The following is a 25,635-nucleotide window of genomic DNA, read 5'->3' as shown; positions in this document are numbered from 1 at the left end:
CAAAACACACACACGCACTCAGGTGCATGCATGCCTGTCGTTTCTCATTTCATCCATGGCTCTCTAACCCCTCTCCCTGCAGAGCGATTAAGCTATTCATCTGAGACATTCAATAACGCTCACACACTCACACACACACACATTCCTACCTTACCAACGGTGGACTGACGCCAACCAAGTGTGAACCACCACTTCTAGTCATTTTGAAAAAACAAAAAGGAAATAAAATATCTTCCTTTATAATGAAACTGCAAAACCGCTCCTGTAATTTTCACTTAAAAATTGATGACAGCACTTGAAAACAAACCTAACACACTAATGATTGCAGTGGGAGCTCTGCAGTCTTCACTTTCTGCTGAACTTGAACCCTGAGGATTGGAAGGATTGAACCCACATGCTGTGAACTTCCAAGCATTCTCTAACACAGGTATTTTGTCAGAAACACCTTTATTTCTTAGATTCCTTAAGTCTTTCATCTTGATGTTGGACAAAGTTAACCAAGGGCTGAACCCACCACCTCAAAAGTTCCTCAACTTGGTGGTGTGGTGAAGTGTCTGGTTCAAATCCTGCCCCTCGTTGGTTTTAGAGCATCAGAACCAATCCCACTGCAGCCAGAGTGATTATAACTCTGGTGCTCCCAGAGAGATAGAAGCCGGGGGTTATGTCATGGAAAACCACGAGTGGCTAAAAGAGTTTTGAGGGAACAATAAGATATAGACACAAGTATTATGTAATTATTTAGTATTTGACTATGCATTGGCCATGCAGTAAAGCTGTCAAATGCAGTTTTGTATTGTGTTTACAAAAAGATAACAACAAAAAAAAAGTGTTAAGGATGTAGTTTGTTTGTAGTATGTAGTTTGTTAAATAGCTGTCCTCTAGTCTGAAAGCCTGCCTAGGGCTGCAAACCACTCACGCTGTGAAGGAGTGTGGAGAGAGAATGATTGTGAATGAGTGGTTAAAATCCCTGCTCCAGCCTGCAGAGGCAGTGCTGAATAACTGTAACACCTCTTAGCTAAAATCAAAATAAATAAAAAATAGAGTTTGAGGCATAATTATAGCACGATGTGTAGAATGACCAACAGAGGACCTTCAGAATGTCCCCTGCTGAATCACCGGTCCACTGTTGGTGAGTGTGTAATGACTGGGAAGTCCACCATTGAATATGTATGCATGCATGCACACGCACGCACGCACACAAACACACGCACACACACGCACACACACACACACGCACACACACACACACAAAAAGCTATCTTCAAGCAAGAATTACACCCACCGTTAACCCTGCAACACGCCCAGCACCCAATCAATACCTGTCCATGGCTGTGTGCACATCTGTGAGTGTGTACACATGTGATGTGTGTTTGTGTGTGCCTACACTTGGCTTCTAATACCCCTTTCCCACTCGATAATTGCTGGTTGGTAATAATTGCTTGTCTGTCTGGCTATAGGCTACTGTGTTTATTTGATGGTACGACTGTGTGCATGTGTACTAGCAACTGGGAGTGGCCGGTATTATATTTATCCATGGAACAGGAGGCTATAAATGCCCGTATGCCTGAAAACATATGAATCAATTCCTTTTAAAAAGACACAGTGGTTGAGAAATAAAGAGGAGGTCTGAGGGGAATCCAAGAACAAAAAGATTAAAAAGGAGAGAAAAGTAAAGTAAGACGCTACAAGAAAACATGGGCTGTTGGAGTGTAGATACTGTGTACACAGCTGTGTATCACTCTGATAGAAACAGCTGGACTGAACACAGAGCAAGTCAATAAACTTTCATTATTATTCATAGGAGAGCCTGATGGAGTGTTCTTTGTGTTTTGTTCTGGCTTTATTCAAACTGAAGTGTTTGCGCGTGTGTGTATGTGTGTGTCTGTGTTTAACTCACTGTCCTCATGTGTCTGCAGCAGGGTGGGCGTGCTGCGGGGGCCGTCTCCAGGTGTTGTGAAGCAGAGGGTGGCGCCGAAGTACCAGGTGAATTTCTTGAGTCCGCTGACTAATCCTGTGTGGCGTGAACCTGGGTAGTCTGGGGTGATGGTGACTATAATAATGTCCTCTGGAGACTGCTCTGGCCAAACCAGCAGCTGTGTCAAATGAGAAAAAATGGTCTTTGTTGACATGTAGGTTACAAATAATATCCATCGAATCCAACAGGTCACCACTAAAATATTCATCCCAGTTACTTTGTTTGTTGTATATTTCCCACATTTTTTGACATTAGTTTGACTGAACAGTATTAGCTTCAGGCTACCGAACCCAAACATTGTTATTCAGATTGCATTTATGAGACAAAACTTACTGGTAGAACCGTATGGAATACGGTGAATCTTTTCAAATTAGGCTGATACCCAAGGGCTTTTGTCATTAAAGTTTAAAACCTCCCAATGCTATTTACAAATTTGTTCAAATAGCAAAACAATATTCATGTTTCACTCCAAGGAAAAGTTATCTGCATTCCAAACATATTAAAATTTAAGCATTTATTTACGTATGAATGTAACACTTAACATAAGTTTCTGCCACAAGGCCATTATCAGTCATAACAGCATCTGAGGACAAAAACTAAGTTTGATTATCAGTCCAACTAAACGTCTAATGAAAGGTTCGTTTGTATCTACTGTGAGACTTGATTTGTATTCACAACCACAGTAGTTTGGTTTGTGTTATTGCTTTAACCACAAACACAAACAACGAAGAGCATACACTTCCATATTCATAATGAGAGATAAGCCATGGGCAGCTGTGATTTAGTACCCGTATTTATAGTATAAAAAAACTGACTAAAATGTGAACTTTGAGCCAAGTTTTCATCAGAATCAAGCAGTGCAATGGGCTAGTGGTGTGTGAATGCAATAACTTTGTTTACATACCAGCTATATATGGTAATAGAATTCAAAATGTCTCTTTAATGGCATTTTGTTGGTGAGTGTACATCAACATATAGTGCTGCATTGCCAATAGGTGTGCAAAGCAAAGCTGCTATCTGCTTCAGTATTCATCAACTCCAAAAAACTGACCTGAATGCCTAATGCCTTACAATGTAAATTTAATATAATTTAATGTGTTCATTGTCTCACTTGCTGCCTTAAAGCTTCAAAGTATTCTAGGCGCTTTCCACTTTCTTCCAGTTTATACTCTGCCCAGTAAATCATCACAGTAACCAACACTTTAGATCAGGCAATACGCTTGTTTTTATGAGCAGTATTACACAGATATCACACAGTGTGCAACCCACACCAGTGTAATTGTCTCCACATTGTCCCTGTATAGTATATGTCCCTATTACTACTGTATAACTTTAAGAGCATCTAATCTTAACCACACCTTCTACATAGTTGCTACTAGTAAATAATGTTGGAGTAAAAATTATCTAAAATTCTGTGAATATAATCTGGGGTTTGTAGAACTATCCATAACTGTTAGAAAAAACTGTTGTGTGTGTGTGAGTCCAAACCTTTGACTGGTACTGTATATATAAACACACTTTATATACTTTATTTATTATTTATTCTGTCAATATGCTTCATGCTAGATAACCGTGCTGGTTTTATTCAGGGCGTTGTGGGTTGTAGCAGCACAGCTCCCCGACGTTCTTTACTATATAGCTCACTTTCAAAACTGTGGGATAAGGGCATTGTCAAATATATATATATATATATATAAAAGAAATCTTTTGGATAAACAAAGTAAATGCTGTTCCATTATACACACTGTTAAATTACCCCCACAATCTGCAATAGGAACCAATCAACCAACTAAAAACACTCACGCCCTGCTATTAGGAAAAAGCTATTGATACCCAGATACAGTTGAGTGGCTGCTTTTCTCTCTGCCAAAGGGTGCTGCACTGCACCCAGTCTGTCATGGTAAAATAAGGTTTTCTATTGTAATTTATTATCAGCACAGTACAGTTTGGGTGCAGTACAAGAGTGCTGATCTGGCACCCTCAAGCATCTGATGCTAGTCCACTTTTAAAGGGTGCTGGGAAGATTGGTTCTGCTGTTGCTATAGAAACATGTGCATTCTGACCCAGATTGCAATGGAAACCCAACGTATGCTGAAGAACACATATGATACAGCGCTGTCCTTAGAAGACCTGGGCCCAGAGCAGGGACAGTACAACACCACAGCACACTGTGGAAAGGTCACAGTTTGATCTCTCTGCTGTCACATGTGTTACCTCAGGTGTTACGTCATAAAGGTTTCTTTATACCGGGCTTCTGCGTCTTTGATACAACCTCTTGTATAGAAGATGAGCCCTCAGAATTCAGGCAAAATGCAATCTGTTTAATAAAAAATATTGCTCTCTTTTTTGTTAATATGCTCTGAATAAACCTAATTTATGAGAGTCAATAAGCATAGATAGATAGATAACATTATTAGTTCTGCAATAACTGAAGTCAGTGCCCTCCTACAACTCCTACTTGTACTAATCTCAAGTAAGTCTTAAGATAGTATCAAGGGCATGTAAACGGAAGACATGGAAGTCACCAGAAGTGGCTCTCACTCTGGCAATCAGTTTTGAGCTATATTATTAAGGGCATTGTATATAGTCACTGATCTGTGGGGGGATGAAATGAGATGAGGCTTTGCTTCACATCCTCTTTTAATTAATATCATTATCTACTGTCCTCTAACCAGCACAACACACCCAAAGACGCACACCCACATGTGCTGCAGCACTGAAAGGCTCCACTGATTTGGAGTGGTGGAGCCTGGTATACAGAGACAACATCAGACAGCCACATCAAACAGATGGAAAACCATATAGTATTTATCAACCAACAAAGACACCAACATTCACACCCTCCAAAACACATTCACAAACACACACACGGGCCCAGTGACGCACGGCAAGAATGTGATGTGTTTTCTTTGTCATGTTAATCAGTTCCTTAGGGGTTGGTTGCCACAACGAAGTGAAGAATAAATCACATACCAGAACTAGTACATACAGAATAGATGACTCCACTATTCAATCCTTCGCTCTAACCCTGCTCCCCATTATCCTGTTCGCAGCGTCTTTATTATTATCTCTTATTTTGCTCCAGTCCCTAGCTCCTATTTACTCTACACCTTCTATTTTACTTCATATTTAATCCTCTCTTTTTTCTATACCTCACCAGACTTGGCTTGGCTAAATGTATGGGTAAACAGGAGTAAGGCATTGCATCCTGGGACATGACCTTTGAGCTACAAGACCTATGTTAGGTTTGTCCACAAAATTTACTCACACACTTGCACACAGACAAAGTGTGTAAAACGTTTTTTTGGAGTTGGCTCAAAATGATCCATGGGTTGGAAATGTAAGACTTGAGACACAAGTATCGTTTATAATCTTAATATCTTGGCAGGTGTTGTTTTTATAAAAATATTGATGAAAGATGTTGAGAACAGACATTTTGAAAGTTGTCTTACAAATAAAATATAAGATGTTGTATTAATTTACATTGATTTTTCTATATATCTTTTTTTCTATATAGCCTGCACATGTAAAAACTGCGGTAACACTGCACCAGCGTGGAACTACTAAAGGACTATCTTATCTGATTTTATGTTAAGTAGTCTTACAACATTCACACTCATCCAGAGGCTTACCTTGTATCCCTGGTTGATACCATTAATAAACTGCTGAGGTGGAGGGTTCCATGTGAAGCGGATGGTGGTCGAGTTGATGGCTACAACTTCCACTTCCTGCGGAGGTGCTGTGGGAACTTAACACAGATAAACATACACATAGCATTTAGCTGCAATGGGTCGACCAAGAGGAGGAAGAGGAAGAGCGCTTAGATACACTGGAAAAACATGTGCAGTAACAGTGCTGTAAGTGCCCTGGAGCCCTAAGCTGCAGAAATAAACAGCTTTCAGTTACGCCTTTACTTTTTCAAGAAGTGCTGGTTTTAAATATCTCACACAGCACCATATTTCAATATTTCACATTGAGATCCAGTTCATTTTTTAATTAAAAAAATCTGCTAAGCTTGCAAAAACTAAATGCCAAACCGACCCTTCTATTCTTTGCTGCAAAATGACCTAATTTCTCAATAAGAGTCATCCCATCTATTGTATTTTGCATTTATGTATTTTGCATATTATCACTTTAGGAATGACTAAGTGAGATTAGGGTACTGACCCATCAGGGACTGATTCTGAAAAATGGTGGTTCATGAAGACGCCTAAAATGATAAATTAATCTATTAAGCCTTTCAGTCAGTGACCTCAGGAGGCCAGACAGTGGCCAGAGAAAGTTGGATTCACTCACTGGATTTGTTGGTTCCTGTAGCCACATTATTCTCCTGGCTGAGCAGCCCTGTCAACCTTTATTACCAGGTTGATGTCCCTGCATAGTACGTCATGATTTATTGATTTAAAAATACAATGTATTACAAGAATGATGACGTTTGAGCTATACTAATGCTTGACTTACTATGCACTCCAATTGAGTTGGAGAACTTAAAAACATTAAACGAAATTAAAGCGGCAGAGACCAGAAAAATCCAGTAAATATGTAAATATGATTGAAAAGCTCCAAAAAATGCTGAATCCTACTCTCTCCCACATGAAGACAGTCTTTCATTCGGAACTTGAAACCTTTTTATTACTACTACTTTAATGTAGGCTTTCTGTTCAAAATTTAAGTCTTGAGCCGAAGCCGAAATAACTTTGGTGACGACACTATGACGTCATTAAGGTTATTTTTTGATCCGTTGTCTCTTCTGGTGATTTCTCTTATATATCCCCTCCTTCTCTATGTCAGTGTATGAATGTTTCTCCACATGGGAATCTTTGCATGTTTTATGAGCAGTGAAAGAAAGAGGCTCCATGATAACACTAAAGCCATGAAGAGAATTATAAGTGTAATTATAAAATATGTGTGTTTGTGTGTGGTTGTGTGTGTGTGTGTGTGTGTGTTTGTGTGTGTGTGTTTGTGGGCACACGTTATGGTGATTAAACTGTAAAGGGATTATGCTGATGCTAGAAAGCCACGGAGTGATGATGCACTGTTGCATGATGGGAGTGCCCTTTACATTTTATATTTGAGCCAGAGAGGCCAGATGACACGCAGGGAGAGGAGAGTATGGAGAGTGGAACGAGAAGAGACCAGAACGAAAACTAGTGAAAAATTGAAGGCAAGAGGTAGTGAGAGAAAGTGAACCAATGGATGAGACGACAGAGAGGGAGACTGAAGATTAATTGATATTAAAGACACTCTCTCCCCCCCTGCCATGCTGACTGTACTCCTGGGGAACGGCTTCTAACCCCTCTCAGCTCACAGCTACAGATAAAACACTAAACTCTGTCCTCTGGGGGAATCTTAGTATGCACATATGGCTATATGCGAGAGAGCTGGAAAAGAGCAATGTTATCAGAGTCTAATGCTGAGTTCAACCACATACTCTCAGAGATAGTCAGAGAGAGAAAATGTCCAATCCATCGCAGCCACTCCCATTAAACCACATTAGAATAATTAATGAGCCTAACTCCCTCTCCTGAGTCTATAAACCTGTCCTGAACTCTTGTAATAATGACTGTGAGTTTTATGTGCACATGTGCGCACATGCGCGTGTGCGTAGCTCAGCCCATCTGTAATAATGATAATTTACTGTTGGAATAAAAGTCAGGAAGAAAAGAGCACATGTTTAAAGGAGATTTACCCCTATGACCACTTCCTTTCGTCTACGTTTACAATCTTCTCTTACATTCTTCCCTCTTTCACAACCACTGATTTACGTTTGAAGAGTTGAAAGTGTGTTCCTCTGTGCAGCCATGTTTATTACAATCAACACACAATTATATATCATACAATATATTTATAGAGCAGTACAGACACTCTTTCCCCATGAACTCTCTCCAGCTCATCCTGCAGCAACCCAAGTTGCTCCTTGGCCAGATGGGAGATGTGGTTGCTCCAGCATGTCTTGGGTTGCCCCTAGGGTCTCCTCCCAGATGGCTGAAGCTGATATGCCTTCGAGGAGATGCCTCGGGGATGACTTTAACACAAGTCTGAACTGCGTTGACTAGCTCCTGTCAAAGATGAGTTCCTCATCCTATCTCTGAGAGTGAAGTCTGCCAGCCTGGCCTCATTATGGCTGCTGGTAACTGTGATGTCAGTCGTTTGATCACTAAAAACAGGTAAAAATATGTGAAGATGGTCTACCTAGTTAACAATACAAGCCCTGTGCTATGAGAGAAAGGTCTCTGAGTTCTGTGTCCTTGTATCAAATTTTAATAAGAAATAATAAGAAGTAAAACTTCCCCCCACAGTCTGGTATTTTCGCTTAAAGAACTGTCAACAAGCAGGAATATGGGAAACTACTTTAATAATCATAAATCTTCTCATAGATTTCAGTTGATCACCACAAAACACTTCCAGCTACAAATTTCTCCCACACACCCGCCTGTATAACATAACAACAAAGTAGGAACATATGTGCACATAATGGGAGATTGTCTTTTTTGGTCCAGGATTTAAGGACTGCAGCAGCACAGACAAGCTCCTTTTGGGCAGTTAATTACTGCAGTGATGTACATGGAAAGATAATGCTACTAAAACATTCATGTAAGACTACCAGTGTTCGGTAATATGTGTGTATGCATGGACTGATGATTGACTCAACGTCCAGGAATATCTTGGTACATTTGCTTTGGCCTCCATGAATGAGAAATAAAAGAGAAAGTGTGTGTCACTTTCACTCACCTCCCTGCAGAGTGTACTCAGTGACAGGGCTGCTGTAGACGCCCAGGCCGGCTCCAGTGAAGGCAGCCACCTGGATCTGGTATTGTGTCCAGATGATCAGATCTTTCAGCAGACAGTAGTTGGTCTCTGGGCTGCTGATGTTCTTCTCCTGATAGTCCCCTGGCAGCCCAGCCAGACGGTACCTACAAACACACACAGACACACTTGTAAATGGGTTGATTTGTAGGAAAGCTCAGTAAATCGGCCAGTAGTTGTAGGGGTTCTTGGTTCAATCGCTGGATAATCCTACCCACATTGAAAGAGCGCTTGGCAAGAAAATAAACCCAGAATTTCTCCTGATATCTGTACATGCATGAGCAAAAAAAAAAAAAAAAGTAACTTTAGACAACACCATGTAAGAAATAAATGTAATATAACCAAATAGAGAAATTTGAAAATTTAAATCCAAATAGAAATAAAACCCCAGCCTATAACTACTTTGTACATATCTTAGTAATATAATAATATATATATAATAATAATAATATATAATATAATAATCATACCAATGTGCTGACTGTAGATGCCTGTAATACACATTTTGAAATAAACAAAGATGTAACTTTCACTTTATGTTGACCTTCTGAGAGACAAAAAAAACTCTGCCAAAAGATTTTCTGTAAAGGTGTAAAGTCACTTGAATTACATCAGAATAAAAACTTTCAATGCCAGGTAGACGTCTCCGAATAGTGCACCTTTAAGGCCTTCGCTTCAGTGCACGTGATATAAGGGCCACTTAAAGGGATATATTACCCGACTCGATGGGAAAGTGTAAGACCACTTAGCTATTGTACATATCTGATGGAGCTGAATGGAGTAATAATCCGCATGTTGGCGTTTTAATATGGAACCTATTCACGGAAACAGGATATTTCAATGTTATCTATCACACATGCATGCTGTATACACACACACACACACACACACACACACACGTACGCGCACGACACAGAGGAACACACTCGTAGACCAAAACACAAATACACAAAGCAGAAGGGCGTCGCAGGCTGACAGGCGATCTCTGTAGTGGAGAGGAAATAACCCCTTTCTCCTCTCTCTCTCTCTCTCTCTCTCCACCCGACACACTGACACTGAAACTGGGGGAGGAAGAGGAGGGGTGCAGTGATGGAGGAGCGAAGGTGGGAGAAAATAGGAGAAAAAGAGAGAGGATCTGCCAGCTGATACGAGAAGGAGAAAGGAGAATCCAAAGGGCTGTACAGGAGGAGTGGACGCTCTGTGCTATAGTGACACGGTGGAGCTGCACGAGTGTGCGTTTCTATTTCCAACTGATTTCTGAAGTGGAGGCAGATAACACGGTAAATGAGGATAAAGACCTGATAACTTCTACTGCAATTATATGCAAATTCGTGTGAGACAGCTGATGACAGTTTGATTACACACAGTGTGTCACACTTTAGGCAGACATCAAAATGAAGGACAGCGGACCAAGGGCAGCCAGAGCATCTGTAAAGAGTACTTGTGTACTTGTGTCTGTGTGTGGTAGGGACAGAGAGGGGGAAAGACAACAAAGAAGGAGTATTCCTGCATGTGGTGACTCAACAGTAGATCACATTTCTATGGGTTGTCAAAATACTAGGACTGCAACTAATGATTCTTTTAATTAAGATAATAAAATCTTAAATAAAATGATGTATCAATGAACAGAGACATGAAACAGAAAAAAGGAGCAAATAATTGCATTTGAGAAGCTGGTACCAGTGTTTATATCTGGCAAAGTCCTTGGGAAATAACTTAAATGAATAACTAATTATCAGTGTTGTTGACAATATCTACTCCTGAATAATAATTTCATTTTTTTCTTATCTTGTGCATTAATATTAATCTTACACGGATACAGAAATACATCTTTAACATTTATATAATTCTTAACTAAACTGAATCTTTCTGAAAAACATTACAATAGATGTTTTTATCATATAATTTCCCTATAGATTAGATTTTTGTTCCATACACTGCATAGAGGCCTTGTTGTATTTCCCCCGACATGCTCACCACCATCCCTACTAAAATACCAACGTTCTGCATCGTGACAAAACAGGTATATTGTGACTGTGACTTGTTTAAAACAGCCATCCATCGGTATGTTATTTCTCACATAGGAACACACGGCAGTCGTGATTTTGCACATAACAACTGTCCAGAGGAATAAACAGCCTTGAGCATTTTGTGAAAAGCCTTCATAATACCTGACATACCATTTTTTCCCCATGATTGTAGGGATGCTATTCGTCCATTCCTCACACATGAAGACATAATGTAGCAGGCAACGATTTGCACAGAACGACTGCCGTCCTCTTCTGACAAAAAAAATAGGCAATCTAGAACATTCTGTAAAAAGCTTTTAAGTAGGACATAATACCTGAGGTAGTTTACGTTATGTAAGAGATAATACCAGGCAGGTTGTAATGTTATTTCTAATACCCTCTTTCCTCCATTCCATTAGCTGATTTCAATGCCCATATTCATGCAAATTTCAATCACATTTGAAATTGAATTTGTGTGGAGAACTTTGGTTACAGAAATAAAACGAGTTCAAAGCTCTTTGACTGTTGTTACAATTCAAAACTATCGCATTAATTTAGAACATAGGGTTGGGTGATGTTACCCACACTCAGATCGTCCTATTGTCATTCTGTGAAAGTGCCAATACCCGACACTCTCTCTCTGTCGCTCTTTCTCAGTGTGAACACAACCACAGTACCATGATAAATACATCAATCAAAATCAGCAGGGGGAAGTGCTTAGAAACAGCTTTTTATGGCTTTTAGTTCTCTCTCTCTCTCTCTCTCTCTCTCTCTTGTTGACTGTCCTTCATGTCCTGTTAGGGCTAAAAGTTCTATTCACAACCATGAAAAGCAGCTGCTAAGAAACTGAACTAAGTCACGTGTTCTGTTTGTCTGTCTATTGATCTCCTCCATTCTGTTTAATCACAACGCAGCACCTACACACAGCAAACAGCCCCTCAAACGACATGTGTGTGTGTGTGTGTGTGTGTGTGTGTGTGTCAGTGTTGCAAGCATCGGTTATATGAGAGGGATGTTGAAATTAAACTATGGCAGGGAAAATAAAATGTAATATTAATATAATATTACTACTACTAATAATAATATGTTAATAAATTAATGGGTACACAAGCTAACTTTTGTCACGACATTGGCAAAGGAACAAGCTACTGAAGCTCGCTCTTAACATGGTCAATCACCCAGAGCATCGACTATCGGCACAACCCTACTAGAACGGCAGGAATACTCTCACTGTTACTAGAAATGAATCCATAACTTCCAGCCAGGAGAGAATTATTAACTATTATAATAACTCTGCTGAGCCTCTGAAGCCTCAGTACTGTTATGGACTGCACTTATTTAGTGCTTTTCTAGTCTTATTGACCACTCATGGGGTTTATAATGGAAGCCACATCCACTCATTCACACACACACTGATACAACACCTTTTCCCAACGAATATGTACTATTTTTTTTTTTTTTTTTTACCATTCTACGCACATTCACACACTGATGATGCAGTATCTTGCCGAAGGACACTTTGAAATGCGGACTGCAGGAGCCGGGAATCAAACCACCGACGTTCCGATTAGTGGACAACCAGCTCTACCTCCTGAGCCACAACCAATCTTGAGTACCTTGATTGAAATACTGTCACAAAATGTACTTGAACTACAGCGATTATGATTTGTGAAGTAAATGTGCACAAACTGCTTGTGTTGAGTTCAACTCGGGTTCATTTGATCAGCTGTTTTGACAGCGCTGACCTCTGAGGCAACAAAGAGCCACAGAGTCCAAACTGGACAAAGCTATTTCAGCTTATTAGTTGTGTGGCACCATTCACTTTTGTTTAACTTCCTCTGTTGATGTTTAAACTGCTCCACAAAAGAGGCATGCTAACAAGGTTTCTAAATGACCATCAGCAAGCTCATTAGTTCAGAGAGCTGTATTTACCTTCGTCAATAACTCTTCACTGGATGAAATGATGCACAATCCTGAGGACAAAATGCTTGGGAGAGTAAAGCACGGAGAAACTAGAAAGCTTGGATAGCTCTTGTGACTGACTAGCACTAGTCTGGCTGGCTAATGTGTTTGCAGTCGCCAATTATCCTAGCAAGTGCTCACCGAACCTCTCGAACCAAATATTTTGCAAAGACACTTTCTACATTACTAAAAAACAACTGGACACCTACCAGCCAATCAACGTCAAGAATTCTCACTGGCAATACTATGAAGCCAAATATGTTTGTGTATGTGTTAGTGTGTCTGTATACCTGAGTACATATCCTCGTAGGACTCCGTTGAGTTGGGGTTCTGGTGGAGGCTGCCACTGGACCATGATGGACTGGTTTGTCCGCCCACTGGCCACAATATTCTTTGGAGGAGCACTGGGTGCCTCCTCTCGTAGCATTAATCTAGCACACACACACACACACACACACACACAGACACACAAACACACAGAGAAAGAGGAAGAGAGAACAAGAGAGAAAAATGATTTTGATTAAGCTTATTAGTAGTCATGTAATGAGAATATCAGTGTTGCTGAAGAAGTGTGAGCACTGAATTAGTCATTTTCACCTGGCATCCAACATCACTTACATGGACAGTTTGCACAGGAGCAGTATATTAGGTAACTCGGCTAAAAAGGAATTTTATAGCAATTCTCCTCCCGAAGTCACTGGAGAGATTCATGGGACAGAGCTGCAACTTATTATAGAGAATCATCTCAAAGCTTAAGCAGCTCTGATGAATTCTTACTGAATTCTGTGCTCATCTCTCTCATCCCTTGTTCTCCCGGTGCATCATGCAATTTCATTTAAAACATTTGTGTTTCATCTCTGGCTATATTGTTCATTTATTTCAAACAAACCAATGCTGCTGCTGCTGCTGCTGATGGAAACGTTTAACGCATCACTTCCAGTGCACCAGAGGATTTCTCCTGGGAATGACGGAGCTGAGACTGGGTGGTTAAAACAACAAAATGTAGAAGCGTTTGTGAACTCTGTGCGATTTGGATCACTATTGTGTTTGACTCACTGGCAGCAGAGAACAAGAAAAGTGTATTTACTGTCTCTATGTCGCAGATAACTTTTTATATTCAGTTTTATTTCTGCTACTTTTAAGTTGGTGTTTTCTTACTTACGTTTCATTTCTTCTCCAGCAATCTTTTGTCTGGACAGTTTCTATGTCAACGTCAACCCGACTACAATCGCCCCAGTAGAGTAGTCCAGCTACACAATTTGACAGCAGTAGTTTAATCACTATTAGAATGTAGTAGAAGTAGAGAATGAGCAAAGAGCTCGTCTTTTATTTCCAGTGGGACAGTATGATCCGTCACCCTCTCTGCCCTCTTCCCCCCGTCTTCTGTCTCTCCGAACCTTTTCCCCATCTTTCCTTTGACATTTTGAACTACCTCTTAATTTTTTTTCTCCCCCATCTGCAAACTTTCACCTTTCATCCATCTTACCCTTTTGGCCTCAATTATTTCATCCTTCTATCATTTACTCATCTGCTTCCCCCTTCCTCTACTTTCTAACCCCCACCGCACCCCCCACCCACCCGTGATTAAAGCTCAAAGCCCTCTCATGGTTGGTAAAGCACACAGGCTGAGCTGGTCAGCCTCTGGCTTTACTGTAAGCAGCTCAACTAATGTAATCAGAGCCATATGTGCTCACACACACACACACACACACACACACACACACACACACACACACACACACACACACACACACACACACACACACACACAAATAACACACCAAACAAATTTCTCCCAGCTTAAGACAGACTGCTACATCCGATGGTCTTTTCCCTTCCATGGATTATGTCTGGAGATTTACATTACCTTTCTCTCCGACCCCCCTCACTTCGCCTCTGCGCCACATCTCTTCCTGAATGATTCTCTATAAGCTATTGAGCCATTAGCCGTGGTATGGCTCTCTGTATTTGTGCGTCTGAATCTGTATGTGCCTATAAATGTGTGGGCACATCTATATGCGTGTGTTTGTGTGAAAGTAGGGGTGTGAAAGCTGTTAGCTACAGACTTGTGCAGGCGGATGTATAGCACAGGCCAGTGGTTTTACAGCTATGCTTTACTTCCATTAGGCTAGGCACTGTCAGACAGCAGCCGGTGCTGCAGTCCTAGACATCTACACACATTCACACATACATAGGCTAATGGGCTTTGTGTGAATGAGATGGACATTACTGTAGCCGTCTGGAAATGGGGTATATATAATCCTCAACTATGCCACTGCTACTGACAGAAACTGATGATGCACATTAATGCACGTACACAAGCTCACGCTACATAAACGCCCACAAACACATACAGTACATACAGTACAGAGGCAGTCAGTCACTGTTTGACTGCAAATAAAACACACACACAAATGCACACTGACACACTTTTACTCGACAGCAGAAACTCCTTGTGAATTGCCTTAATTCCCCTCCCAACCATTTATGAGTAAATATTTCATACAGTGGGTTCAGCATGAGGACATCAACTTCACACAGGAGATTAAATATACAAACCTCAAACCCACCCACCCACTTACACACCACTTCACATCCAGCTACAAAAATTCATACTTACAGCCATTTATGTACTATACAATAACATTGTCTGAACACTGCGACACACTTTCTCTGTCCCTTGTTATCAAGCAAAAGAGGATATTTTCTACAGGAGATGTACATCTTTGAGAGTGTCAGTGCAAGTGTGTACATGTGTGTGCGTGTGTGGTGGTTTTGTGAGTCCCTGTGCTGTGGGAATTAGTAAAAGTTTCTATCTGTGTCATTCTCCACAGTTTAGTGCCCACTGGCTTTCTCACTAAATCCACGTACACACCGACTCTTAAATTTAACGGTGTTGCCGGGATGTTAAGTCTGCATGTATTCAAACAGGATGGTAAAAATTTAGGTCCAGCAGGAGTGAAAAATAGAACGATATGAAGAGAGTGCAATGGAAAGAAAAAAGGAAGAGAGAGAGAGAGAGAGAGAGAGAGAGAGAGAAACCAGATGTGATGTGACTGGTTACAACCAGCTGGATAGATGAGCTTATTTTCCTCTTGTCTGACACTTTAAGTCTTGTCTCCTTTAAATGTTGTGCTGTTTTGCCGGAGGTTAAAAGCTGCACAAATGGAGGAGGCTGACACACTAAAGAGACTCTGTCTGGGAAATAGAGAAACTTTGTGCATATTCTCAAAATGACTCAAAAGCAGCTGCAGCACACGTTTGCTATTGTATATCTGCTTCAATAAAGAATATATTTGTAGTCACATTACCTGATCAGTCACTGATATTTTACTTTACTGCATACCAGCACAAACGCTTCAAAACAACTCAGATCTGACACTAGATAGGCTGTCATTACTGCCGTAGACTGGTGTGCAGATACATTCAAAATTACAGGTTTAAAAGAAAAACGTATTTTTCATGTAAAAACATAAATCACGCAGTTTTTGACAACAGTGGCTAACTGCAATAATTCACTTATAATGGTTTTTACCATATTTACTGTACGTCCTCTCCTGCCTGCTCCCAAAGCAAATGATACAATAGCAGCTTTACCTGCTCCCATCTGTGTATGCACATGATTATATGTACGGTGTGCAGAGTCACTAATGACCTGCATCAAAACAAGAGGTCCATCAGTTTATCGGTTTGGCTTTCACAAACAATGAGTAATCGATGGATGTAAGTGCCAGTTACAGCTGATTACCCTCTGTGTTGCTGATAATAAACAACAATATTCTTGCACAAGTTGGCTCTCTGTGATTCCTAGTTGATCTTTTCTCGTGTAAGCTTAACGTGGAGGTGTCGCCCGGAAAGTGTCCATGCATCAACATTGCCACCATCATGTAGACATTTCACAGTGGTAAGCCGTTACTTTTTTGTTAAAATCAGTGGATATCTAACATACTTATGTTTCACGTCACCTGACGTTGTCTGATGACTGTTTCTGTGACGCTTTTCGCCATGCTAACATGCTATTAGATGGACTGCCATGAAATTTTGTTCAGACATTCACGGTCCCTACAGGATGAATCCTAACAACACTGGTGATCCCCTTACATTTCTACTCGCGCCGCCATGTGATTTTTTGTGAAAAGTATCAACAAATATTACATATTATATATAATAATCATGAAGTTTGGTACAGATATCTGTGTCTCCCTCAGGATGAACTGTAAGATCTTTGGAGATCTTTTACTTTTCATCTAGCGTCATAATTAGGTCAAATACTGAATTAGTCCAGTGCTTTAGTTCATGACTAAAATTTTTTTTACTTTTGGGTTCTGTAAAGCTATCATATTGACCTCCAATAACCTTACTCCATCATTATAAAAAGCTAAAGCTAATGTGTCTTAGAAAGCATCACATTGGTCTTATTCTTGTCTTATTTTGACACAGGTTTTTGTTCTATGATGTTTGTAGGTTTTTTTATATCTAAAAATGTAATAGTAATGTCCTGTAAGTTTTACAGCTTTTGTTTCTCTGCAGGCCAACTAACAGTGAAAAGATTACACTTACATATTTCATTTAAAGCATTTGTAAATGTCAAATTTATATATTTATGTGTCAATGCTTACATTGTAGGTTATCTGTGGGATCTGCCCAGGTACAAGTGGGACTAAGCTGATGTCCTCCTCTGCAAAAATGTTTGTAATGGCTACACAGCATATGTGGACACAGAAGGAACTGTGATCACAAGAAGTGACTGAGCCTTTATTGTATTTTCTGCCACATTCTCTGTGAGTTTCGAAAGCAAATACAACATTTTTGCAAACAATGATCTTTTCCTTATGTGGCAGAGCCTTTCTCTGTGTTCTCGGTGTCTTGATGTTTCTGCTCTATAGTCTTAAGTAAATAAATCACTCAATATGCTATAAGCAAATTTAGCATAGCTGGAGCCACAGTTAAACACAGATATACAAATTACATGTTGGAAAGCAAAGGCCAAATCTCCTGTAAATCTTAAATCCACTAAGGCATTAATTGTTACACTTACATGCACATTAGACGTGTTTATGCTTCTTCAGTACGTGTGTATGACAGTATTTTATGTTACACCTCGAGTTATATTCTGATGTGTTCTGGTTCTGGGCCCAGAGTTCAAGCCATTAATGCATAATCTGTCTTTCCTCTGTTAATGCTTCCTCTTTAAAGATGGTAATGGTGTGAGTGTAGGTTATGCATGAGTAAATCTCTGTGTGTGTGACACTCCAGATGGTATAATTAGATTAATGGAAAGAGTTTCTGCATTTAGAGATAATGTTTTTCAGCTGTGATCACATTCATATACTCAAAGTGGATGTCCATCTCTCAGGACACTTTTTTCCTCGCAATACAGCGCCCATGTGAATTCCATTGAATAAAGGGCAACGAGAAAGGAAAGGCTGGGGGGCAATGCGAACAAGAAATAAATGTATGCATTAAAGCTGTTATGATAAAGATCCTAATCAGGACAAGAACAGAAAGGGAGCGTGCAGAAGCAGCTGGACGTTCAAACTTTAATAAGGGCTTTTTGTCATCAATATTACAAGCTTCTTCTTCACTTGCTGTTCCCTTCCCTCACTCTGTCCACATTACTGCATTTTGTCATCCTTCTGATTTGGCACTCCAAACTTCTGCAGGACATTTTTACCCTGCCTTGCTCTCTCTCCCTTGGCATCTGCAACTAATCATGTGCGTGTCTTATCCAGGCAAACGTCCAGCAGATGAGAAGCAAAGTGCGCGCGGTTACGTACGAAACAAACACCGAAAAAGAAAGGCATCCATCTGGTGTGATACACTGACCAGTGATGACTTGTCTTACTGCCAGTCATTCATTTGGAGAGGATCAATCCAATCTATTCTCCAGGGCCTCTAACAACCAACCTTGGACTGGAGACTAGGTGGCAGAATGGCTATTGGACACAAACAATACACTGGTGCATGCAGAAGAAGAGTAATGACAGAAAATAAGAAGCATTCAAACACTTTGAATATGAGGAGAACAGAGGAGAGAAAGATAGAGTGCAGGGAAAACTAGGGTAGAGAATAGAAGAACTGCAATGTGAGGAGACGGAAACTGAAAGGAGACTGTAATCTGAGGTGTGTGTGTGTATGTGTGATGGCAGCGTCCACAGCTGCTGTTGTTGCTGAGAGGCTATTTGGCAGAACTACAACTGGCATCTGCTTACGGTCAGTCTCTTCAGCCAGACAAAACCATGTTTTGTGTGCGTGTGTGTGTGTGTGTGTGTGTGTGTGTGTATGTGGGTGTCTACTTTACAATGCATCGCCACATCTGTTGTATTGTGCATGAGTGTCAGAGATTTGGTGTATGTGTGTATTCAGGGGCAAACTTGTTAAGAGGCCCGCCACACCTCCAACCCTCTTTCACTCTATCCAGTTCCATCAGTGCTAAGGCATCATAATTACCCCCATTAGTGTTTTCTCTTGGGATAAACATGCAACCAGACTCACACACACACACACACACTGACACACACAAACATAAAACATCTGCACAGCAATTTATTTACTTTTCAGGCCAAATCACACTCCCTTTTACACACACACTTGCACATACAGACACGCAGAACCGTTAATTTCATCATTTTTGCTGCTTAGTTCACTATGTGCATTGAAAGGAGACTGGCAGAGGATTACACACACACACACACACACAGACCCACACACACACACACACAGACATATACACACACAAACACATAGACATCTACAGCATGGATGTGATGAATATAAATTGCTCATTGAAAAGGAAATGGATTCTAAACAAAAAGGACTGCTCCCTTCATCCTCGCCTTGTTAGAATCCATCCCTGTTTCATCCCCATTCTGAATCCCATATTCCTATTCATCCTCATGATAACATACACACTATCAGACACACACACACACACACACACACAGACACAGACACACACACACAGACACAAACACATTCACACACTTAGATTCACAAATTAGAGTGTGTGCGGGTGCATACACTATGCCTTTTGACTGTAGAAAGGTTTCAGTTTATTCATTCCCAGTTTGTGTAAGGCAGTGTGACCAAGTCTATTACACAGAGATGGAACAGGGTAAAAAAAACTCTATTTCACACAAATCATAGCATGTTCTTCATAAAAAATGGGTTTCATGCTCTTTTAGAAAACATCAGTGAAACAGTAGTGTGGCCTCACAAGAAGTATTGTGAAGTATGAGTTTAACAAAGCTGGTAGTGATGCCTTTAAGTGACTGATTCGTGTCAGAGAATGCACGCTTACCTCTGCGTCTCGGCGCTGTACTGACCCCTGCCCACTTGATTGACAGCACAAAGTCTGAACTGATAGGTCCTGGCAGGTGTGAGTCCGCCCACTGATACCTCAGTCACCGCAGGATCAACCTCTGATAGGTAAACCTTCCATGGAGAGTCTAGACAGAAGACACAAAGATTAGGGGCTGATAATATCTAGCTGAGGCAGGACAAGCAGAAAGAGTCAGGACCCATGAATCAAAAGTAAAGAGCAGGAGGAGCAGATAAAAGAAGCAAGGAAGGACGGTAGAAATGAAGGGTGGTGAGCTGAAGGGAATTAAATAGCATAGGATGCAACATGAAAGAAAGTTTAGGGGGAAGAGGGGGATTAATAAAGAAGCACAGATGCTGCTCTATACCGTTGCCAGCTTATCTTTCTCCTCAAGATACCACAGACAGTTACACTATTATCACTGCACCAGCCACATGTCTATGTGTGTAATAGGGAGGGATACTGTGTGTGTGCCATTTTAAGCGAGCTCACCGAGTGTATTACAGCTATTGTCAGATATGGAAATACACTGCATTTATAGCGGGCCAAAAAAAAAAATCTAATACACAACATGCACACACACAAAATGGGTAATCAGTGTGCACAAAACTCTCATCCATTCCTCACTGTCTGGGTTCAGACTTTGCTAAAATCAATGTTTAGGCTCTCAGTATTCCTCGTCTTCTTCTTTATCTCACCCCTGTTTTGTCCCTCGCCACATTTACTCCCGTCTCTCTCATGATAATGCATCATTTTTCCACCATTTTGGCATATTTCTGTAGATGCTACAGGAACAGCTGTTGGAATGGCGACAGCAGAATACTTGAAGCCACATTCATGCTGCCTCCATAAAAGTTATCAGAATGAAGATTACTTCAAATGTCAAACTACATTAACATTTGACATTTGTCCATCAGTCCAGCTCCAAAAGTCATGTTCCGAGTGCTTGGCTCTGCATGTAATGTTCACCAAACCGTCCGCCCCCTTAGCTCAGAGCAGGAGTAAGAGCGGCTCTACAGCCATCTCCCTCCAGTCTGTTTCTCCTGTCACTCTATCCCTCAGTCCCTCTCTCATCTTTCTCTCTCTCCCTGGGTTTCTCTTTTGACAGAGAGCCAGCCTGCTGTTAAAACATCTGTGGTAAAGAGAGGGAGAGACAGAGAGAAATAACAGAGAGAGAGAAAGAGAGTAAGGGAGGGAAAGAAAGAGTTTATTTATAGGGAACCTGGATGAACATTTAATTTACGCAGCAACACCATTCTCCATATGTCGGCCTCTTGTAAATGAGTGTGTGTCAGAGCCTGGTAGACAGCAAGTGAACAGCTGTTTGCCACTCAGGGACTATAAAGAATGCCTGGACACACACACGCACACGCACAGGCACACGCACACGCACGTACTGTTCTCGGATAGCTCCAGCAGGTAGTAGAGCAGAGGGGAGTTCCCATCAAAGGGGCGTAGCCAGGACAGGAGGACGGAGCGGGAGTCAGAGTCGTTGAGACGAGCTGTCAGGGAGCGAGGAGAGTGCGGCAGCTCACTGAACACAACAAACACAAGAAAACATCACATATACTGTGAATTTAACAGATATTTGCTGCTGCTGATTTAATTAAACCAAGTCTTCAGAGGAATAGATCAGCATTTTGGGAAACCGGATATGAAGCTCTAGCCTGCTGTTGGTTGGCTAAACTTAGCACTAAGACAGGAAATGGGAGAAAACAGCTGGGTTAGCTCTGTCCGCTCAAAAGTAACAAAATCTGCCTCCCAGAGTCTCTAAAGCTCATTAAGTGACAAGTTGTGTTGCTGTTGTCGACTTCACATCATATGGGATGGATGGTAAAAATAGATTCCCATGGTAACATCTTGCAGTCGTTAAAGTTATTGGACAACTGAAGACGACTGTATGATTACAGAGCTGGTTGTATGAAAGTTAAAAATACGATGTGTTCACAGAATAACACAATATCCATTAAATTTGGGTTTTAGGATTACACTCAACGATGGACATAGTCCCGGTTATAATTATGACTCATAATTACGATATCCTCAATAATCCACATAACCCACAACTTGTCATTTTTTCACTCTGATTTTTTATGGATTAAATAAACAAGATATACATCTACTTTTAGAAGTGGATTTTGTTGCCTAAAACCGTGCAAAGTGACAGCTTGCAGTAGCTACACATTTACTGTGCAGACATGAAGCGAGAGAGTGAATGAACATATTTCCCAACATGTGAAACAATTTCATCAAAACCATTTATGGATTTGTGTCTCATTCACAAGTCTGTGACACAATGCCAAGACTGTCAGATATGTGTGGTAGAACAATGTTGGCTCCGACACCCAGGTTGGCTCTTGGGTCTCGTACAGAATCAGTCCCTGTGGGCTGTATCTTTTAATTATGGCTGTGGTTTGCATGTTTTTATGGTGATATGTTTTTTTCTGTACATGCGCTGCACCAATACAAATGTATCATGATGACGTCAATTAGAAAGAAAGTCTCCAGACATTTGTCCATCCCCTCTGGAGGTTTGTGTGTCCCTGCCATGATTATAGCAAAGAAAGCAACACAGATGTATTAATGAAGGCAATAAAGCTTATCCAAATTATTTGATAATACTGATTTTATTATCATCATAATTCCCTTTAAAAACAGTTGGTTTGAATTAGAAGGAAGGGGAAGCAGATCTCAGTGTCCCTCTGTGTAAAGTCTATAACAGGAGTAAGTATATCAACAGAGCACGTAAAAGAACAAAATAAATATATTTACACTCAAAGCATGATGAAAGACATGGTCCCATACGCGCAAACCAGAGGCATCACATATTCATAATTCCATTAATTATTACTAAACAATCATGGACGTGTGAATACCCTGTCCAAGGGGTCTCCTCTGACAGACTGCAGGCTTTAATTAATTTCAGTCAAAAGAGTTAAAAATGTTTCGGTTTTTGTTTTTGCTTGTGAATGGCTTTACGTTTTAATATTCAAGTGGGTATCAAGTTAGAAACTGAGGGAAACACAGAGGGAGAGTGAGAGACTTGAATGAGGAGTAAGACATAATGTTAGAGCGGGAAGGGAGAGCAGCACACACAAGGGGAAGAAGCAAAGGATGGCGGTGAATGAGGCACAGAGAGAGAGAGAGAGAGAGAGAGAGAGAGAGAGAGAGCAAGTGGAAATGAGAATGATGTTTTCTTTTCTGAGCTGACATGATCGTATTAATTAATGGATGAGCTTAGAGAATGTTAGAGCAACTACCTTCACACAGCCCACACAAATTACACACACACACACACACACACGCACACACACACACACGCACACATACGCACTCACAAACACATGAATCGGTCTTGCGGGAGTTGAACCAATAACCTGCTGGTAATTAGTCTGTCTCCTCAGCCGCCCGCGTCTGTTAGCCTTTATGACCCATTGATACTGAGCTAACGAGAATGTCAGTCACACGCATACACACCCACACACACAGTCGTATAGAAATCCCTGCGTTCCCCACATGTTTTCACAGAGCCATAAACAGAGATCCTCTCCCCTCCCTCTGAGTTTGACACGTGTAACCTCTTGTCTTTCTATAATTCAAAAGGATGTGGACTCATGTTTTATCTCTCTCTTACCCTGCAATTGTATTAATATATCATAAGTGCCTTTTATAAATATATTATACAAGTGCCTATTAATATATAAAGGCCGCTACCTGACAGCCTTCTCTCATAGTGGCCCTAATGAGGCTGTGTTGGTCGGAGAGTGGAACAGGCTTGAAATATGTGTGGCATGTTTTAATCTGAGCTTCAGGAATGCGTGCTCATACTAGACACACGAAACAGTACACGTTTTTGTATGTGTTCACACAAAACCATATGAATGGACACATGCATACAAACACACTGTACGCAGAGTGTAGTACAGGGTAGCTCATAGCATCCTCATACCTTACAGTTTTAATGGGTTTGATATGTACTTGGTTTAGAGAGTGTCTGGCCCCTTATAGATCACGGTTATTATTAGAAACATGCAATCATATCATTAGGCAACACTGAAATAAGATGACAGTAATACTTTCTTCATGTGTGCTGCTTTTCCTAAATTATGTTCCGTGAACCCAATCATATTTTCTGTTTTTTCTATGCTCGGCCCCGAAGCGTCCTCCCTGCCAATCATATCTGCAATTTGAATCACCCAGATTGCTAGTTAAGGATCAACTGTTTTCCCGCTTGATTGCTGCACAAAAAGTCAGAGTCGTTGTTTGTGTCTAATCACGAGGAAGAAAGCTATTCACACTTTGTTTATTTGGATTAACGCCTGTTCTGTATTTCACCATATACTTACGTAACTACCATATAAATACTGAGAAAATCTAAAATGAGGCAATTTTCTGAAAAAAAAAACAACAAACCCTAAAAAACTGGATTATGTATAGAAGATCATGCTCTTTTTTTCCAAAATATTTTCTGCTTTTTCTTTGCATTTTCTGCTGCTGAAAGTTATATGAGAATATTTGACATCACTATACAACAGGGGACTCCACTGTATGTTTGTTAAATATGAAGCTAGGCAGCCAGTAGCTGGTTATCTTAGCTTAGCATAAAGACTGGAAACAGGGGGAAACAGCTAGCGTGGCTCTGTCCAAAGGTAACAAAATCCAGAATCAATTAACATCTCGTTAGTTTAATCTGTACAACAACTGAAGACTAAAAATCACAAATTGTGTTGTGTTTTTTTGCATATGTGTCAAAGTGAAACAACACAACCAGAAATTACAGTGGGTGGCATGATTCTCTGAACTCACATGACTTCGAGGCGTGCAGAGCGAGAATCGTTGCCAGCCTGTGATGTCACAGTGCAGGTGTAATCCCCAATGTCACCTGACCATGTCTGGCCAATAGTGAGAGAGCCCTGGCGCACAGAAACACGTCCCCCACTGGTTGGAAAGACCAGCACACCACCACGATCCCATTTAAAGCTGCAACAGAGAGAGTATACATGCACTCTATACTGTATGTATTTATACCGTATGAAAAATAAAGAATCAGGTGTGATGTAATAATCACAACAAACTAATAAACAGGTACCTGATGTTGACTCTGGCGTCATGTGTAGCGTTACAGTCCAGAATAGCAGTGGTTCCTTTGATAACACGCTGGTCTGTTGGAGGCACAGAAATGACTGTACGACCTGCAGAACACCAAAGAGAGAGAGAGAAGGATGGAGAGAGTGAAGCGGAGGAGGTGCAGTGACACAGGTGGGATGAGTCCAGAGGTTGAAATTAAATTTGCTTAGTATTCTCCTCTTGTATTAACACGACACACAGACTTAATCATAATGTGTTTAAAAGTATGCTGCTCCAGAATAATCCAACATATTTAATAAGGTTCATATATGTCAAAAAAATAAATAAATCAGCCAATCAATACGTTTACCAGGTAATCAATCATCCTCTTACTTGGCCAATCACTATTGCACCAGCCGACTGCATCAATAACCAATCACACCGCTGTTCACCAGTCTGAGCTAATGCGATTGGACGGCTACGGACAAATTAGT

The 25,635-nt window shown here is 40.7% G+C and overlaps 1 protein-coding gene across 2 annotated transcripts in view; it reads right to left on the bottom strand.

The window, feature by feature from the left end:
- LOC130166540 (protein sidekick-1-like) overlaps positions 1 to 25,635 on the bottom strand; it is a 223,130-nt gene that overhangs the window by 44,544 nt on the left and 152,951 nt on the right. For both annotated transcript variants that reach the window (XM_056372217.1, XM_056372218.1), the window contains 8 exons: positions 25,164 to 25,266; positions 24,881 to 25,054; positions 21,472 to 21,608; positions 20,054 to 20,201; positions 13,044 to 13,184; positions 8,708 to 8,889; positions 5,608 to 5,723; positions 1,898 to 2,093 (listed from right to left, as the gene is read on the bottom strand). In XM_056372217.1, the coding sequence (XP_056228192.1) occupies positions 1,898 to 2,093; positions 5,608 to 5,723; positions 8,708 to 8,889; positions 13,044 to 13,184; positions 20,054 to 20,201; positions 21,472 to 21,608; positions 24,881 to 25,054; positions 25,164 to 25,266 (1,197 nt within the window). The remainder of the gene's footprint in view (positions 1 to 1,897; positions 2,094 to 5,607; positions 5,724 to 8,707; positions 8,890 to 13,043; positions 13,185 to 20,053; positions 20,202 to 21,471; positions 21,609 to 24,880; positions 25,055 to 25,163; positions 25,267 to 25,635) is intronic.

This window comes from Seriola aureovittata, chromosome 3 (assembly GCF_021018895.1).
Source record: "Seriola aureovittata isolate HTS-2021-v1 ecotype China chromosome 3, ASM2101889v1, whole genome shotgun sequence".
NCBI lineage: Eukaryota > Metazoa > Chordata > Actinopteri > Carangiformes > Carangidae > Seriola > Seriola aureovittata.
This window is presented reverse-complemented; position numbering and strand designations above follow the sequence as displayed.